General features: G+C 43.6%; 1 protein-coding gene across 1 annotated transcript in view; it reads right to left on the bottom strand.

Moving 5' to 3' along the window:
• RELB (RELB proto-oncogene, NF-kB subunit) overlaps window positions 1–20,661 on the bottom strand; it is a 57,056-nt gene that overhangs the window by 5,919 nt on the left and 30,476 nt on the right. The window contains exons 4-9 of the mRNA XM_018561496.1: window positions 19,377–19,693; window positions 16,413–16,573; window positions 9,309–9,400; window positions 6,779–6,910; window positions 5,897–6,001; window positions 4,692–4,898 (exon numbers count right to left, since the gene is read on the bottom strand). Coding sequence (XP_018416998.1) covers window positions 4,692–4,898; window positions 5,897–6,001; window positions 6,779–6,910; window positions 9,309–9,400; window positions 16,413–16,573; window positions 19,377–19,693 — 1,014 coding nt within the window. The remainder of the gene's footprint in view (window positions 1–4,691; window positions 4,899–5,896; window positions 6,002–6,778; window positions 6,911–9,308; window positions 9,401–16,412; window positions 16,574–19,376; window positions 19,694–20,661) is intronic.

Raw genomic sequence — 20,661 nt, 5'->3', positions numbered from 1 at the left:
AAGATAGAAAACGCCATTAGGCTTATCACATAGAGCACTAGAGAGAACAATGATGTATTGGGGTAAATAACCCAAATCTACCTATTTCAAATATCTTAACTACGGTAAAGTTGATTGGTGGCAATGGGTTACTATACTCTCATAAACTCCATGTAGTGCCATACCGATATTTGTGACTTCTCGAATGACCGCAGTCAGGGACTGTTTTACTTTCCCAACTGTGTGTAATGAGGCGGAGGAATAAAGTGTGATTAGAGTGCTGTGGCTCTCTCCCCATACAAATCAAATGATGAAGTTCCCTTCCCACCTGGACGGCAATGGTCCATTGTAACCACCTACAAGCAATGAGGATCTTTTGGGCATATACTTTTGACACTTAACCATTGAATATTTTATGTACATTTATGGAGAGGTGTGATAATGTAGTGGGACATCTCTATTAATGCTCTTATCTTGCTTGCTGGGTGGTTGCTTTCTCTGCTAACTTTTATATTTACATAAACACAAATAAGTGCTCTCAGGCTACTGCCACTGTCCACTCTTATTAGCACATGACCAAGTGAGTTTTCCAATCATTTGTGGCTAACAGGTGGCACATTCAGTCCATTTCTGAATAAGCAAACACTAAAGGTCAACAATTGCCCATTCTCATATCATCTGCGTAGGAGCAGTCTGGGTACATCTGTTCCTGCTCTCCTGCAAGATTGAGACTGTTCCCCACCAAGCTGGCTGTAGCCTCCTCATCAATGTAAGGTATTCCACCATCAAAAGGACTTGCAGTCGCTTGTTCCTCCACTTCAGGCCATGTGTTGAAGATGTCCAAGTTTGGAGGTGTATCTTCAATGAATGCGTTATAATCTACTGGGGGCTGGTTCATGGCCATGAAATTAAATCCAGGAATATCATTAGTGGGCACGGAGACATAGTCTATAAAAAGTTAAAGAGAAGGTATTAAATCAGAGCACCTTACAAACATTTCTCATATCCCCACATTATGAAATGCCTTAGACTATGGAGTGAACATGTGATTACCCATTTAAGTAGGTCTACAGGTACAATCTGAACATGCATTTTCCAGTTTTGAGGCAGGGGTGGGAAACTGCTCCTAAATATTGTACTTGTGCATTCATGTACTGCAATAAGCCCCGTATTAAGGCCCATGCTGAACATTGATGCTATCCCTGCCCCTGGCTTAGGATAACCATAGATATCAACATCTGGCCGTACAATCGTTGTAGAACAAACTTTAGATTTCCCAAAACGCAGTAATATGAGCTCCTACCTAATGTATCCAATCAGGTAGTCCCTTCACTACATAGTTGTTGGTAGATCTAACCAGGATTGTACAGTCAGATCGTAATGTGTGTGGTGAGCTTAAAGGAGAACTATGAGGTGAGTGATTTTCACTCAACCTCATAGTTCGAGCCGACGTGTGACAAGGAAACTGTCACATGTAAGCTCAATAGACCGGAAAGAGAGTGAACACATACCGTCGCTCGCTTACGTCTCGATCATCTCCCTGGAGAGAGCCGTGACTGTCACTCACAGCTCCCTGCACGGATTCCCTCCACACTCCGATCCTCCAGCGCTGACTGGCGGAACGGATGGGGGAGGGGGCGGGTACAGCTGGCTCTGCCTCTAGATTGGCAGAGCCAGCTGTCACTCACGCAGCTGGGTGGATCTCGACAGTAATGTCGGGATCCGGCTGTCTCGGTATACCGTGAGCTGTAGCTCGCGGTATACTGAGCTTTGGGTCTTTGGAGGACGCTAGTATATGTCCTCCCGTGACCCTTAGGAGAACTATGGGGAAAAACACTTACCCCATAGTTCTTCTTTAAGCCCTCATTTCACATGAGAAACGGGCGCCAGTACAGATCTGTGCTGCGTGCACGGCCGTACCGTGCTGCTCCCGGGAAGGACAGGTGCTGCGTGTGACTACACGCAGCAGCCAGTCCTTCTCTATGGGAGTACGTGTGTAATCACACGCAGCACCTGTCCTTCCCGGGAGCGGTCCAATACGGCCGTGCAGCACGGTTCGAGAAACCGTGCTGGGTTTGAGCTTCCATCTGTGTGCATTGCAGCAATAGTAAGCTGAGGGGACAGGAGGCAAAGTGTGATTCTACCTCTACAGGGCACATCTAATGTAAGATCATCACCATGTAATTGCACTACCAACCACATAAATATATACCAAAAACTCTGGATAAAAACTATTCCTTGCTTATGTACCACATCAGCGGTCTGTAGCAGTGCAGCTAAACCTATTCACTTAATGACTGCCAACTATTTTGTAGCCTTGAATTAGCTGACATCCTCCATGTGCTTCCTACCCCCTCAATGTAGACATCTCCCTGATCCAATGACAGTCTTAATGGTGCAACAACTTTCTTGCTACTGGAACCCCATGAAACATAATGCATCATATCTTGACTCTCACAACCTTGTTATGTATCCCTTATGTATTGTCACGCTGTCATTTTTCTTGTTCCTACATAAAATTCAGATTGAACTAAGACGACATTTTGTGTACTTACCTGATGCAGACAATAGGTGATCTGTGTAATTGGGTCTTACTTTCCGTCTCCTGCTCTCAATCCTATGTGGGTCTGCAAAGAAATAAAATGGATCAGAGTGATGTCCAAGACTAGACATGTAGAATATATAATGTGATCAAATACTGACCATGGCCCTGGAACTCATCTAGCGGATTAGACAGACGGGGTCGCTTTTCACGCACTCCGTAGAGACCTGTCATAACATTTTAGAGTAAATTATTCGTCTAGTCAGATTGGGCAGAACACCAATGGGACGCACACACATACACGCACATTATACACACAGTGATTCCTCTATGCAACCTATTTGACAAAAAAGGATTATTTGGACCACTCTACTGTATTTCATTTAAATTGCTTGTTATAAGCACACCTGCAAGGAGAGAAATGTGTAAGCTGTCTCTTGAATCTGCTCGTTACCCAGCTCTCTCAGGCGTCAGTACTCTGAGACAATGACAAGAATGCAGTAGGTAAAGTCACAGCAAAATCAGAATTCCTCATTTGCATACTTGGTCTGGGTCAGTGACACACAAAAGTACTGAAGCAATTATATGTAAGGTCAGCAGTGGCAGCCTGTCACCTCAGTACAGCTTTCCTTCAACATCATCTATCACAATCAGCATTTAACAAGCTGACCAATCAAATTCTGTTTGTATTCAGCTTCAGGAATCTGAGAATAAAGCTGGCCATACATGTTTCCAATTTCTAGAGTAGTCCATCCATTTTCCCATCCACACTAAACAGCGTGAATGGGGGAATCCTTGCTGCAGGCTCTTGGACACCCAAAGAGTGCATGGATCTCATTGGATGCAGGTGCTGTTTGCTTGAGAATTTTCGGACCAGCTTTTGTTTTGTACTGCTCAAAATTTCAGCCGATTCAGCAAAAATTCAAGCAGTGTATGGCCAGCTTAATAATGAGAACATCTCAAGACAAACGGTACACATAGAACTGCTTCTACCTGTAAGTTTTGTAATGTACAACACCTACTTTAGTAATGTGCTCTATGCAATATGACAACACAATATAAAGTAGGTTGGAGGGGGTGTGCGTTTATGTAAACGATGGCCATCAGGAAGTCAGTATTTGTATACAGGAGGTGGGCTCCAGCAGTGTTCTGGGAAGATGCACTGTCGCAATAAAAAGGTATGATCTGTTGCCATATGGTGCCCGTTCTCCTCCAGCAGCAAAGTTGACACACTAAAGCATAAGTTTACTTTAAATACCATTATTCTTAATGCCATATACTTTGATATTGGCAAATATTCTTTACTCTTCCAGGGAAGAATGCAATGTATTTATATACTATTGTTGGTGGTGGACAAGGCATGTCTCTATGCATGTCTCTATGCTCATCCAATGCATGTGGGGAGTTGTAAATATCTCCTTGTCTGGCATTTTGAAACCAATATCTGTCTATGGCCAGCTAAAAAGTTGAAAGAAAATCCTCAAGGGGTTGCCATACAAGAAAAAGGCGGAGCTTAATGCCTGAGGAGGTCGGACTTTTTGGTTTTTACATGGAAGGGGCTAACCATTAAAGCGAAGGTAAAGTCGCTGTGGAAAATAAAACCGTGGCTGTCTTGGGTAATGTATTAAAAGTCCAAAGATCGCCATAGACTTGCTCTGCTATGATCTTTGCGTGTTCTGCAGCAGTAGTCATCTCTCCCCCACAGTAGCTGAAGCTGGCACCATCTTGTTTATGCCCACGACACCCTGCAGCCTAATGTATACAAAGGGGTGGGGCATATTCTTTTTTTAGTGTATGACATCACTGGCAATGCTGAGGTAGCAGTTCTCCATCAGGTCAGCTAAGCTAATAATTGACAGGAATAGGTGGGCAGATTCAATAGCCAACATCCATCCTACTATTGACCCACCTCCTCCTGTCCATAACTAGCTGAGCGGACCTCATGGCAAACTAGTTCCTCAGCATTCCCATCAGGCTCCACCCACTGGTTGTGAAGGATGCTGTGTTAAACTACACACCTTCCTTCCGTTTTAAAATTCCAACATTCCTTTAAGCCTGAATAGAAAAAACAAAACAAAAATACCCAACATATCTGCAGCATATTGTTTTCCCCAACTTCAACAATGAAGTCACAGGCACCTGAACATACACACTTACTTACCTTCATCACGTGGCAAGTATGTGAAAGTCAATCCATCGCTGCGGATTCCGTCTGTGATCCTCTGCAGGCAGACTTGCACAGGAGCCGGGTCTTGGATATACAGATCGCGGTACGGTGGCGTCTTGAGAACGATGGCAATCTGTCTGTGCACATCAGCCTGGGAGAAGTTGGCGCAAGCTTCCCATGTACTGTCAAAGAACATCACCTTGATATCCTCTGCAGAAAATGTTGAAAGGTACAATTAATGACAGGCAACCATCTTCATACACATATTTATCATTTTCAGATATACAAAGCAGTCCTGGAGTGGTCAATCAAGGTTTTTGGACGGGGACACACACACACTTTAAGTTCCAGGAATGTAATGTAATAATGTATTATGGCCACTAGATGGATCCAAGGAGCATAAGTAATAAACACGTATGTCCTGTGCGCCTCAGCTCTTTTGGCAATATAGTGTGTGTTTAGTCTACAGTAATATGATCTTACTTTACACAGACATAAAACACTGATAGCAAAGAAGTTATGAGTGTTTATCAATGTGCAATTACGCCATCACAGTTTGGTACAGCAGCAGTAAAGCTGAAGGCAAAAGTCCCTTTAAAAGGATTATACTAGTGCCTCAGAGAATCATTGATAATCGGCTTCCTATTCTGGAAGACATTGAGCAGACTTGTTGTGTATTGGCGTATCCAGGATATGGCCAGTATGGCACATTCCCTGGGCAGCACTTGAAAGAGGTGGCGCTGCTCCACTCAGCAGAAGGGATTTTTGGCATTCGCCGAACATCCAAACAAAATAGGGTGTTGACCTAAAGCCTAACATTCTGCAACAAGTGTATATACAGTGGCTGTATTACTACCACTACTATATGTGACAGCTTCCCTAGGGGCCGCTGGTTGCTAGGAAGCTGTCAGCCACCAGCATCTTAGCAACCAGTGACATACCACGTTGTCAGCTTGGAGATTCTATGGTAAATGGGAATTTTGACAATACAATATTATTATCACTTCAAAAGGCACCAATAGCAGTTACCGATAGCAGGCCCCTTGAGGGCAGTGGGAAGAATAAAGGATGGTTGCGGTGGACCCTGCCAGTGACCGACATAATATATTTTTCCTTCTAATCATTACCAAATCAGAATACTATCTCCTAGTCAGCTATTACCAATTCCCACACAGGAGATGGTGCAGAGCCAACCTACGACAGGTTACCTTTCTGAACCTTGTCACACAGGATGTACAGCTCTTCTCCTCCTTCGCAGTGGCCAGAATCTTTATTGATCCGGCATATCTTCAGTTCTGAAGTGTTTGTGGATTCTAGAGGAGCACAAAGAGAAATATTCCAATCAGACACAGGACATGCGAAGCAGGAAGAACAATCAGAATCTGAGCACAGGGACTCCTCAGGTGAGTTTCTCCTGGACTAGGATTTAAAGAAACTTAATGCGGAAGTGATGTAATACACATCACTTCTGCATTCACAGCCCGGAGGGAGACAGCAAGGAGCTGATCTCCCGTCCTCCTCCTCCTGACGCCCTCCGAGCCGGTCCCGGGCCGCAGATGGGGCAGCGGATCCCGGGATTCAAGGTGAGGGGTCAGTCCAAAAAAACGAGCACATATAGACGATCGGCGGGCTATGGAGCCACCGATCGTCTATATGTGAAACACCCGCTAACGGGTGTTTGCATTGGTCGGGTCTTTTCTGCTCGTGCGTGCCCGCTAGGTGGCGCGCGCGAGCAGAAAAAAAATGCCGTCTGGCGACGGCAACCCGCCAATGCAGCAGTGCCGTCCGTCCGTTTTTTTACAACGGGCGGACGGCAAGTGGTTAAGAAACAGATGTGATTACACAGTTCTCTTTTAACCTCCATGTGTTCCCCCAATGGCTCCTTCCCCAACTGCCTCACTCCCATTCCCTTGCTTTGGAAATTCTGACCCAACATTGCATGCATGAAAGGACACTGGGAAGGTAATCAAAGGAAGCCAAAGTCAGGACAGATTTCAGTACTTCTGCCAGCTTTATGTAAATATACTTTTATTTTAGCACGTCCATGACTTGACTTACTGGAGTTTTTGTGTGTTTTTTTGACTACTTACTTTTATCATACACGGGCTCTGACAGCACAGGTCCTATCGTCATTTGTTGTCCTGTAGATGAAACATACGATGCCTGAAAACAAAGCCTGACCACGTTCAGATCCACCTCTTCATGGTGTCGCCATATTCCAGCTGTTGAGTTAAATGAGAAGCAGTTAAACCAAATACACTGAGCGGGGAATTTATGAAAACTGGAGCAGACATAATCTGGAGCGGTTGTCCATGGCAACCAATCAGCTTCTCTCTTCAGTTTGCTCAGGTAAGATTTGAAAATGAGACAAAGAAGCTGATTGGTTGCAATGCAAATCCTCTCCAGATTTGATAAATCCCCCCCTGAGATTTTAATAGACATTCATCAAGTCTTATCTGACAATGACATGAGTGTCAGTTGTGATTTTTCCTTTGCATGTAATCAGTGGGAGCTCAATTCCATTCTCCCGTATCTGCCATATAGGAGAATCTGATCGGTTGCTGAAGACAAGAACAATTTATGCTTCAGGATTTTAAAGAAAGATTATAGGGGCCCCCTTCACCAATTCAACAAAATGCAGGTAAAAGTGGCGAACAAATATTTGTATTTACATGCTGATTGCCTCTCACTGAAACTGACTGACAGCCTGCTCCCTGCATGTCATAGCTCCTCTGACCCTCCCCTCACCTCCCTACATCACTATTTATGCAGCGGCCAGGAGAGGAGCTAAGGGGAATACTATAGTGAACCAGTGCTTAGCTCATGCTCAGGTTCAGCTAGGTGCCCTCAGACCAAAGATCTGTTTTTAGCCACCACAGTGCAAAGTTCTCATTTCCAACAGGATTAAAGAATTCCAGGAAATGTTTTTATTACCCTTGTCGTGGGGCTACGCTCGCGCTGCAAGGGTTAGGTGCTCGTTTGTGTCTAGGTTAAAAATAATGTAAAAAAAAGTAACACTCACCCAAAGTTCCGAGCCGGCTTCTTCTTAGACCGCTCCTTCCAGTGTCTCACCCCCTCCTCTGCAGCAGTCTAAGAGTCCTGGAAATCATCAACAACCATACACAGTGCATGGATGTGAGCACACTAAAGGTGGCCATACACTCTACAACCATCGCAAGACTTTAGTCTTGCGATGGTTGTAAAGGGATTAAAAAAACGTACAATCTGCCTATCTTGGACAGGCAGATCGCACTCTCGATCATCGCAAGCCCGCCCCCCTGAGGGGCGGGCTTCCGATGACCGCAATGCTGAACGGGCAGTGTGCGCACACCGGCCCGTTCAGCATTTATCTTCCGAGCACCGTTCTAACCAGCCGAGAATCGTACGATTCCCGGCTGGTTTTCGAACATGCTGGTTCGACAGAAGACGTGCGACCGTACAGTAGAAACGGTCGCACGTCTCCGTTCACACTGCTCGATTATCGTACGAAAAACCGATCGCATACGCTTATCGTACGATAATCGTGCAGTGTATGGGCACCTTAAGGAAGATTCCAATGTGCGGAGGAGGAGGATACAGGAAGCACTGTGTCAGCTGGCCAGCTTGGAGGTTTGGGTGAGTAAACCTTTGTACCCTGACACAAATGAGCACTTAAATGAGAACTATGGGGTAACCTTTTTATCCCATAGTTCTCTTTAGGGTCACAGGAGGACATATACTAACGTACTCCCGTTACCCAAAGCTCAGTATATAGCGAGCTATTGCTATCGCCGAAGACAATACTGTCGAGATCCAGCCAGCTGGCTGATTGACAGCGGGCTCTGCCTATCTAGAGACAGAGCTAGTTGTGCCCATGCTCTCCCCTGTCCGTTCCTCAAGTCAGCGCTGGAGGATCGGAGAGGGAAGGGGGGAATCCCTGCGGGAAGCCACGACTGATAGACATCGGTGACTGCAGGAAGATGATCGGGAAGTGAGCTGACTTCCCGATCAATAGAGCCGACATGTGACAGTTTCATTGTTGCACATCGGCTATAACTTAGGCCCCGTTCCCACTGCGCGATTTGCATATTTGCGCGACATCGCGAGATTTGCCGCGCGATGTCGCGTTCAAGCTTGCATTGAGCAAGCTTGAATCGCGGCTAAATCCGCTCCAAAAAGGGTCCTGCTGTAGCGACACACGACCCGCGACAGCAGGACCCTTTGCCCCATTGGATTGCATTGGAGCGCGATATCGCGCGGGAATTACCGCGCGATAAATCACTCAATGTGAACGGGGTCTAAGAGGACGAATGTAAATCACTCACCTCATAGTTCTCCTTTAACTCTTGCGGAGCGGGGGGTAGCCTCACTGCTAGGGTTAATAAAACATTTTCCTGGGGTTCTTTAAGTTTTTCCTTGACAACTGTTTCAAAGATACAGCTGACATGATGGGTCAGCTCCTTAGTATTTTGTGATTGGTTGTTTGATAGAGAATTATTTAAGAAGCAGCCAATCATACAACAATGATAGCTATAGATAACGCTCACCTGCTCTCTGAAAATACTTCCTGAAACAATTGAACCTGTAAGTCACCTAGGAGCAATGTACATAAAGATGGCGGTTATTACAGTTGGTGCTCACCGTTATAGGGGTCTATCCCCAGATTCAGCCTGGCTCTAACCGATGACTCAATTTCCTTCTTCCGCACACACTGGATGCCAAGATTACTAAAGCTGGGGGAAGGAAAATTACAGGAGGTGAGACAAGTGCAATGTAAATACAAACGACAGAAACCACAATGGGATTGGCAATTAGTAACAACAATTCGTGTTGCAATAGTCAGAATTTCTCTTCGGTCAGCATGTCAGGAGAGAATTATGGAAGCGTCTATTGCTGACTCGTGTTCATCTCTTTCATGACCAGAGAATCTTGAAGCTCACACCTCCAGACCAAGTCATGCAGCGTTGGTATGCATCAGTTAACTTGACAGCAACTCTATGACTCATTTTTCTCAGCGGGTCTGAGAACTAGGAACATGCACAGTTGTGCATTGCTATTTCATTGTTGCAAGGCTAGTTAACATTCTTATGGAAGGGCCATTTAAAGAAGAACTCCAGGCAAATCTTTTATTAACCCTTGCAGTGGGGCTACCTCCATATAGCAAGCGTTAAACTGCTGTTTTTGTCTAGGTGCTAAAAAAAAAAAGTTATACTCACCCGAACTGCTGAGCTGGCTTCCCGTTTCTCCGGTCTCTGAAGCCTCTCCTCTCCTACGCTGCAGCATTGTGATTTTCCTCAACGTCCTCACGTGTATAGAACGTGATCATTTACGGGACCTTAGACCGCTGCAGTGGAGGGGGGGGAACAGGCTGCAAGGACTGATCTAAGAGCAAGCTGGCTCCCAGGATAAGGCGAGTATAGACATAAGCGAGCACTTAACCCTTGCAGTGCAGGGGTAGCCCAACTGCAAGGGTTAATAAAAGCTTTGCCCGGAGTTCTTCTTTAACATTTGGACTTATAACTGCGCTTTGAGGTCATGAAGGGGGTAAAGAGTCTTTGTCTTACAACTAAAACTGATGCAGGTTTAAAGTGCAGGGACTCAGTGGTGACTGAACAAAGCTCCAGCAGCCTCCAAAAACTTGTGGTGACAGACAAATCCCTGGCCATTCTGAAAGAGAAAGCTACAGCCCTTCCCAGCAGTGATAAAGCTTGCCCTGTCCTGCATCATGTACATTTCTATTGGCCAGTGAGGCTGAGCATCATAGTGGTAGGCCAATAGAAATGCATGTGTGGTGGCACATTCCGACAACACCCAGAAGCATCGGAATTTGGTCTTTTGGAACAGCAAGGGATTTATCTGTAATGGTAGGCACTAGGGATGCACCGATATATCGGCCACACAAACATTATCGGCCGCAAATTGCACTTTTGGCTAAATGCCGAAAGTGCCATTTTCCTGCTGATACACATCGGCGCATCCCAGGTTTCTTTCCTCCCCGCTGGGACACAGAGCAGCGCCCAGCGAGGAGGAGAGAAAGTGACAGCCGGCCGAGCGCTGCGGGAGGAGAGCCTGGTTAGCGGCCGTTGTCTCTCCTCCCACAACGCTCAGCCGCCTATCACAGTCCGGCAGAGCGGTGTGGGGGCGGAGATAGCCCGCGCTGTCACAGGAGGCTGAGCTCTCCTCCCTGCACCAGTCGCTCAGCCTCCTGTGACAGCGTGTCAGAGAGGAGAGCAAGTGCAAACACTCAGCGATCAGTGATCGCTGAGTGTTTGTACATAATTGAGGACATTGTATGGTTAGTATAAGTGAGCTAAATCCCCTCCTGTTTATTCATGATTGTAGTTATAGTAAACATAACATGAGAACATTGTATCAATGAACAGGAACATTCAGTACAGAGGATTCCTGTTCATTGATAACAGGGGACACAGAAAAAGAGATTGAGGACTCTTGTGTTCTCAATCTCTTTTTCTATTTTAAAATGGAAATATCAGAGGTCTGTTTAGATCCCCAATATTTCCCCAAAGCCCCTAAAAGTAAAAAATAAAAATATTAAATAAAAAATGAATTCATAAAGACAAAATTTTAAAAAAAATTTCGGTTTCTGTTTCAGCCTGACAATGTTTTTTTTTTCGGTTTAGTTTCGGTTTTTACATTTCTATTTCGGTGCACCTCTCGTAGGTATGTGCACCCCTAGGTGCCTCAATGTCATGCCTGCTGCAGTGTCTTTAAAGGTATATGGTACAAGGTCATCATTCCTGTTCTTGCTCAACGACTTGAATTATGGGACACTAACCTTAACAATTAAGTAGGTCAGAAGCCCCGACTTGCACTGGCTGCATACGTGTCCCAGGTGAGAGACCAAGCAATTCATTTAAAGATGAAGAAGAAATCTGAGCAGCTTGCACTAAACACAAGTTGGCAATGGCAGCTCCTATAATATGTATCCTAAGTAGTGACGAGGTGTTTAGAAATAAAGTGACTCTAACAAGGGACTCGGATATTATTTGTTTATACCATCACGTCCTCAAACAATTCATCTCCACACAGCATCCTCCTCATGTATCACTGGCCCCTCCCTTTTAGATTGTAGGCCCTCCTTAGCATTTTGTCTTGAATTGTATTGTGATTGTAATGTCTTCCTTATATTGTAAAGCGCTGCGCAAACTGTTGGCGCTATATAAATCCTGCATAATAATAATATAAAATGGACACAGAAAGAAACCCAGGAAAGGAGGCAAAATGTAGTGATTTCCACACCGGATTCAAAAAATGTCCTGCATTGAGTGTCCACACTAGGGCGATCCGTCAACGAAACGTACTCGACCACCAATCCCGCTGGTGGTGCAATTATTTTCTAATGGCACCCCAGTCGTGCCAAGCAGATCACACGGTTTCCCGTTGTGATACCGCCCGTACAATCGCGGTTCAAAACACTGTGCGGTGCGTGTTGCAAAGGGAGGTACTTGTACCTTTTTTCAGCGATTGCCGCACGGATATAACCCGATTGAAATCAATGGGGCTGTGCGACAACCGCTCTTTGCAATTGTGCACAATCGGCGATAACTGAACCTAGCCTAAAGCATATGGAAACAAAGTCATTTTGACTGATGTGGGCTATATATAACAGGCAGTGAAACTGAATTTATACTCAAAACTTTTTTTTTTATAGACTGGGGAAAGGTTAAAACCCTAGCAGGTGTTATTCTCATCTGGGTCTCTGTTAGATTTTTGCCTCACTTCCTGTTCTGGGGATAACATTTTACTAAACAGGAAGTGAGGAATAATCTGCACCACGGAAACAAATGACAATAAAATACTGACAGGCGTTCTAACATTCCCCGACTTCATTTAACATTTTTATTATTTATGTCTATGTTGCTGTTAGACAGATTTCCCTTCACTCCCTATTCTGGGGATATCTCCCACGACAGTAAAACCTGACAGATGTCTAATCTTTCCCAACTCTATCCATAACTAAAATGTTTGGGGTTTAGAAACACTTTTAAATAGAAACACATTTTATTTTATTTTTAACAGCCCCTTGGAAATCCCTTAAAACCACAATGGGGGGAATTTATCAAAACTGGAACAGACAAAATCTGGAGCAAATTTGGATTGCAACCAATCAGCTTCTATTTCCCATTTTCAAATCTCATCAGAGCAAACGGAAGAGAGATGCTGATTGGTTGCCATAGGCAACTACTCCAGATTAATTGATCAATGGTATAGCGCTATAAGCCTCACGGTGTGGTTACCAAAAAAACAGTGTTGTGAAAAGTTAAATGAATGGATAAATAAATATGTGAAATAAAATATATAGAATGTGTTGGTCTTCTCTTTCAAAAACGTATCAGTGCGTAATATATATGTGGATACTGTGTAGTAAAGTAAAAATGTAAACGATGTGGATCTCTCTTCGGAGAGAGTAATATACCATAATAATCTGAGTGGTTAAACCAAATATAAGTGTGTGTGTTTAAAACCGCAGTTTTAAACTTATAACAAGCCACTAATGTGTGGATACGAATATAGATATATAGAATATATAAAAAATTATATATAATAATGAAAAATAAAATATATATAATGTATATAAAACTAATTGTAATTAATAATGTATCATAAAAAATATCAATGTCCGATTATATCTCATTCAGGAAAAACTGATGTAAAGCGAAGGGTATGTGTCCACGCTTGAAGTACCGAAGAAACTGCTTGTCAGAAGAAGAAACCCCCGTAGGGGATACACTCACCAGATGCCGGAAGAACGAAAGCCGTCTGGTTTTCCGGGAAATAGGCTTCGATGCTCCGTCATATGTTCCGTTCCTTCCTCACCTCAAAGTATTAGGAAGGGAACCGTTCCTTTGCCATAAAGGGATTTCCAGAGGACAGAAGGATGAAAGCTATCTCGTATTCCAGGAAAGAGGCCACAGCACTCCGTCCTATGTTGCGTTCCCTCCTTGCCTCAGTGTGTCAGGAAGGGAACCGTTAGTTAGCCGTGAAGGGATTTCCTATAAGGTTTCCAGGGGCCGTCACGGTTTAAAATCTCAGGATAGATGCTTGGATCCGGGGAAAAAAGTGAGAGAGGGCAGAGCAAAAGTGCATAGTGTATCAAAACAGAGATTTATTGAATGTCATAAAAAAACCTGCCATACCTTGATCACGTCTTGTGACGAAATGCGTCGGGGACGGGCCTGTATTTTACGGCACATCAACAGTCTGAAGAGTACTCTGTATTTTGCAGCTGACCAGTCAGCGATATTCCTTTATTCCTATTGGTAACGCCATTCAGAGCGTTTTTTATGACATTCAATAAATCTCTGTTTTGATACACTATGAGCACTTTTGCTCTGCCCTCTCTCTTTTTTTCCGGATCCAAGCATCTATCCTGAGATTTTGAACCGTGACGGCCCCTGGAAACCTTATAGGAAATCCCTTCACGGCTAACTAACGGTTCCCTTCCTGACACACTGAGGCAAGGAGGGAACGCAACATAGGACGGAGTGCTGTGGCCTCTTTCCTGGAATACGAGATAGCTTTCATCCTTCTGTCCTCTGGAAATCCCTTTATGGCAAAGGAACGGTTCCCTTCCTAATACTTTGAGGTGAGGAAGGAACGGAACATATGACGGAGCATCGAAGCCTATTTCCCGGAAAACCAGACGGCTTTCGTTCTTCCGGCATCTGGTGAGTGTATCCCCTACGGGGGTTTCTTCTTCTGACAAGCAGTTTCTTCGGTACTTCAAGCGTGGACACATACCCTTCGCTTTACATCAGTTTTTCCTGAATGAGATATAATCGGACATTGATATTTTTTATGATACATTATTAATTACAATTAGTTTTATATACATTATATATATTTTATTTTTCATTATTATATATAATTTTTTATATATTCTATATATCTATATTCGTATCCACACATTAGTGGCTTGTTATAAGTTTAAAACTGCGGTTTTAAACACACACACTTATATTTGGTTTAACCACTCAGATTATTATGGTATATTACTCTCTCCGAAGAGAGATCCACATTGTTTACATTTTTACTTTGCTACACAATATCCACATATATATTACGCACTGATACGTTGCTGAACGAGAAGACCAACACATTCTATATATTTTATTTCACATATTTATTTATCCATTCATTTAACTTTTCACAACACTGGTTTTTTGGTAACCACACCGTGAGGCTTATAGCGCTATACCATTGATCAATTAACCTTTGAGGCTTAAGAGCCTGAGTCTTAGCGGCTTGTAGCCAGTCCGGTTTTTCTTGTCTTTCTTCTTTTTCACTTATTTTTTCTTCGATAGCGCAGAGCATTTGTTTTATTAACCACTCCAGATTCACTCTGCTCCAGTTTTGATAAATTCCCCCCAATGTATTTACTAGTCATGTGACTGCTACACCGCACTCTTCTCCTATGCATACCAGGGCTTTTTCTATGGGGTTAAAGCTGCAGCGTTCAGCCATTGCCGGTGAAGCTGCTGCTGGCTTTAAGATCAATCAGAATACTAAAACTTGCCATACACCTATAGATTACCTGCAGATTTTCTATGGTCAGATGGAAAAAGTGCAACAGATTCCTCCATCACCGCTAAACTGTGTGTATGGAGGAATCTGCCACTGGGCCAAGATTCAGTATCTTGTTAGTCGGCCCCGCTGGCTCTCAAAATACCTGAACAATCTGATAGGATGCAGGCACTGTTCAGGTGTTTTTTTAGAGCCAGCGGGGCAGACTAGCAAGATACAGAAGCTCTGCCCAGTGGGAGATTCCTCCATCTACGCTAAACTGTGTGGATGGAGGAATCTGTTGCACTTTTTCCATCTGACCACAGAAAACCTGCAGATAATCTATAGGTGTATGGCCAGCTTTAGGGGCATGCGGACAACAGAACTCAACTGGCACATTGTGCGTCCACACAGAATCCTGCAGTCCCAATACAAGAGCATGCATGATGTGGTGACAACACTCGGGGACTGAGATTACAGTTGTCACCTGTTCATAAGAAGAGGCAGATACTGCCGGTATTTGTAAACACTTGGAAAGCACATATGAAAAGTATTTCACTGGCATTGTATATTTAGCTGACTGAAAGGACAAATTTAAGTTAAATCTGAGCACTTGTCTAAGCTGCATGCTGCTTCTATCAAAGCTGAACTCCAGCCACATGTCATTCTGCTACGTAATCGGTAAATATGTTTCTTGAAATGCAAGCAGTGGACGTAGCTGAATTTTACCTGGTATCAACCTCTTGTTGTCTATAATACAGAAGAGCCCAGACTAGGAGAGGGAAAGCAGCAGAGCAGCCAGTCAACTGTGCTGCAGTGCTAACAAAGAACATGATGACAGAAGGAGAGAGCAGAGTGAAAGAGAGATGAGCTCATAAGTCTGCTGCTTCTCCTTCACAGGCTGGGGGCAGGACGAGATCTGTTACCTACCTCCAATTGAGAAAAATCTGGCCTCTTGTCCTGCCAGACAGGGATGTGCTGTGTCACAGAGCATTGTAGAGCTCAGAACTGGATGGACAAAAATACAAATCCTATGGCAGATGAAACAACCCCCATATATGTATTTCATTTGTGTATTTAACACTATGCCTGGAGTTCAGCTTTAGTTAATTCCAGAATCTTTTCAAATGAACCTTTGCAGTGGGGCCATGGTCATGTAAACCTTGCAGTTATTGAACCGCTTTGCATTGCTATGCGTGTTATTGTCAGCGTTCAGCTCACCAATGTTCGTTCTCTCCGTTACTTGGATGCAGTACGATGCCACAGATGCCATCATGACAGTCTTTACCCACAAGGGCGTGCGGGTGGACACGATGAGGATGGTCCTTCCACACAAGGCAGACATTAATATGAGCCTCCTGGATGGTCTCGCAGTGTAACAGCTACAAGAAGAAAACAAGGAAGGTGACAGGTGTGATGAGGCTGCTTGGATATGGGGAATCTTAGGTACTTTCCAAGGATGGTTAAGCTGTACAAATGTCATCAATCACTATCTGTGCTCTGAATTAAGTGCGTAACTAACTAAACGTACAATGCCAAACACAACCTATTTCTATAGAGCGGACACAGGCAGCTCTCTGAAGTCAGAACCCACATTGTGCTTTGCTAGCCAGCCGGCAACCTTTTGGCATCTACAGCTCTCTCCGGTTCATAAACTGCAGCAGCGAGCGTGTCCTGACAGGTTGATGAATCTATCCAAAGCAGTCAAGGCTTTAATATGAATCTACAAGACAGGATGGCAAATTGAAAGGGGGGCCTATGCCATGAAACTCGGGACATGTTAAAGGAAACCTGTCATGAGAGGAATATGGATGCATCCATTGTTGACCTCTTTTTAAAAATGCTAGTTGTCTGGCTGTCTCTGATTTCATGACTTTCTAAAAGCACTGACCTGGAACAAATATGCAACCAGATAAGTGAACTCCTGGTCTGGATATGCACCATTGCAGCAGCAGTGATGTAAATAATTAGAGTGTATCTAAACCTAAAGCCTGTGAATACAGCTTACCAATCCTTAAGGGCCTGTCCCCAGCTGACGCGTTGGGGCTGCACCGGGCGTTTTTTCCAGTGCAGCCGCAACACAAGGCAAGCAATTTGCCTTGTCATGGATGGGAACGAGTCGCACCATCGTGTTGCAGTGGTGTACACTGAAAAAAGTACGGCATGCAGTCCTTTTTCCAGTGGAGCGCAGTGCAACATGGTACAACTGCATCACATTAGCGTGTGCATATAGAACTTAAAATGTAAAAAAAAAAAAACAGTGTGAGATGTTGCTATCAGCACATTGGCACTGTACCGGGCACACGCACATCAGCAGCCGCGTGGTTTAGCGTGGCTGCTGGTATGAATGGGCTCTAAATGTGGTGGTTGCATTACTTTTCTTTTTTAAGGCTTTTTTCCCTTTATTTTCACCTGGTGGTCCAGCCAGTAACACATCTCCCATCTTGTGATGGCTCCACTCTATGGAGGAACAATGGAGCTGACCTTGGACAACAGCATTGTCACCATGTGGAGAGGGTAGTGTCAGATGCACTAGCAGATTTTCATTGGACTTGCCTAACAAATTAGATCCAAACTCCAGCTAACAAATTTTAAGCAGTTACAAATAGTTAATAGTTTTATTTTCTTCCTGTCAGTGTTAAATGGTTTGTCTCAAGACTCTTTCTACAACCTTGGCTGGACAGCTTGGTCTGGTAAAGGAAGTTGAGAAATAAGAGATTTACTGGCTGGATCACCAGATAAAAAAGAAAACTAAACTACAACATTTAAGGATTGGTAAGCTGCAATATATAAAAAAGTTTTCCTTTGGCTTCAGATACGGCCAGAGGATCTATATTTTTAGGAGAAAATGGATGCCTACATATTTCTCCAATGGCAGGTTTCCTTTAAAGTGGAACTGAACTCATAATGTTAATATTTGTTATTTTCTTATTCAATATTATTATTGGTTATTATACAGTGTGCAGGTTCTGCATAACATTCTAGTAATAAATCCAGTGTTGGACGGTCACGGTATCACATTTTCGCATGTGCAGTAAATACCAGCAGTAGTTACAGTATATACTTTAAAGGAAGAAGAATAAAGGATGTGATAGGGGAATATAGGACTACGGGGGCTCCCATCCTTTAGTAGGCTCGCCTGCTGAAATTAAGCGTATGGCTCGAATCACATTCTTTCAGCTGTAATAAACGTGATGATGTCATCACACAAGACCTCCTCAGGAAGAGACCTCCATACGTTGCCATTCAATTTGTTATAAGCTGATTTGCACAGGGATGTGGACATTTAAAAAAAAGAACTACTTGCCCAAGGGCTAAAGTGGGGTCCTAATCTACTTGTCCCTCATGACAATCTACTTGTCGCGATACAAAAAAAAATTGTTTTAATAAAAACCTTATTTAACCATGCTTAATAGCGCTTCTCATTGGTGAGAGTGCTCGCAATTTGCAAGTGAATTTCAAAATGCATAGGGCATGGTACATATAATACACCCGTACTGGCAGAGGGAAAGAACAATTTGCCAAAAGGTAAGCATAGCGCGAGGGGCGGGGGGCAGATTTGAGTCGGAAATTCAATTTTCCCAAAATACCTGAGAGTGAACTTACCCTTTAATGTACATTGTGCGAGTTAGAAAGTGCTGCTGCCTGGCTACCACAATATGGCACACGGTGGAATGGTGGCAGCACTCAACACGCACACACAATGGCCTACGAGTGTGTTTATTTGCAAGCAGATGGTGGAGGTGGCAGGGTTGGTTTTAATTTTGATATGTTTTTTTTAATAACTTTTTTTATTATTTCTTACTTTTCATTTTTTGCTATCACACACGGGATTACAAGCCTCTATGTGATAGTTTGGAGGTGATAGGTTCTCTTTATGGAACCTTCCCTCCAACAGGACTAAATGTAGAAAAAAAAACTACACACCTGGCACTGCATGTCCCGGGCATTGGCCGATACAAACTCCACATCCCTGTCTGCATTAAACTATTTTACAATTGTACATATGTCAAACACAATATTTGTATTTTCACATATGTGTTTGTGCATTTTAGTTTTGCTTTTATCCCTTCTAGTTTATTATAAGAGGCACCTTTTGTATTTAATACATTTTGTGTCTATGAAAGCGCTTACATTCTAAGAAATGAAAGCGTATTCATAAAAAAGAATGACCAATGTCTTTACCTGTATAGCAGGAAGGGTCTTGGTTTGTTCATTGCTGCTTTCCCCCAGGATGCTCCCGGCAGACCTCCCCTCACACTGATACCGGAAGCGCATCCCCCGCTGCTTTGGCTGTTCCTTGATAATCAGCGTGGGTTGTGCAGAGGTCTGGCATGACTCCCAGGTAGAAGAAACAGCTGATTCTTGTGGGAACTGGTTGATGGTAACTGTTTCAAGGAGGCCACCACAGGTTTCATGATCGGGTAACAGTGGAAAGGAGAACATATCACCGTGTGGTATTGTAGGTATAGATTCATTATTGATTAACTCCATAACATCATCTGTAAGAAGAAAACAGGAGAAGGGAGGTTGGTCAAAGAATTAAGAACAGAAAAGAACTTCATTAGAGGGTGCTCATCATTCAGATTAATAGACCAGTATAGATATAAATCTGACTAGCATCCATTCAAAAGCAACCTAACTCCAAACTAAAATTAATTTCGGACTGGCACCTGTAGCATGATTTAATCTACCAGCCTTGATTAGTGGTCCCTTAGGTCCCAAAATGCCAAACTTTCTTACAGCATTTTCTGCCTCGGCCACCTCCAACAAGGCCAAAATAAAAAGGCACCACTCTCAAAGTTAGACCCCCTAGTCATTTATTTTTTTCTACTTTAAGAATAATCTGTCATAGTAGTGCGATGCAATCATTTGTCCTTGTAAAGTTCACAGCATTTGGGCACAACTTGGAATTCCAAAAAAGATATCTCACTCCTGGAGTTGTAAGGAGCCAGCATGGGATTTTACATGACAGCAACCAAGCAAACCTGATATTTCAGTTTTAGGCAGATGGGACAGGGCTGTCTTGTCCCTGTGCAAAACTTTAATTACTGCATAATGAATTGATATAGTTTGTAGTGTCAATAAAACACCTGTTGCTAGCCCCTGGCAATAACAATAGTTCCATCCTAAGACGCTTGCAAGAAGTACATTAGTATTAATGTCTGCGGTGTTGTTTTTCCTTCAACCTCTCAAAAAGGACTTTCCGGTTTGCAATAGCGATAAAGCTTTCCTTAATTTCCTGCTAAGAACATGAAGCAAGTGTTTGTCACTGTGATGACCAGCTTTGGAACCTGCAAGCGGTCAACAAGGCCCTCTCTGCAATGAAATTATTCACTTCTGGTGTCTCCAGTGAAGATTACCGTTAATGATACAGCATACAGTACAAAGCCATTTTGGACAACCATGCCAATAGTTTAGGGAAGGTCCTTTCTGGCAAACCTGCACCCAATTCATCCTTTGCCGTACA

Source organism: Nanorana parkeri, unplaced genomic scaffold, assembly GCF_000935625.1.
Source record: "Nanorana parkeri isolate BGI_ZX_2015 unplaced genomic scaffold, ASM93562v1 scaffold528, whole genome shotgun sequence".
Taxonomy (NCBI): Eukaryota; Metazoa; Chordata; class Amphibia; order Anura; family Dicroglossidae; genus Nanorana; species Nanorana parkeri.
The sequence above is the reverse complement of the archived record's forward strand: the minus strand, read 5'-3'. Positions and strand labels throughout refer to the sequence as shown.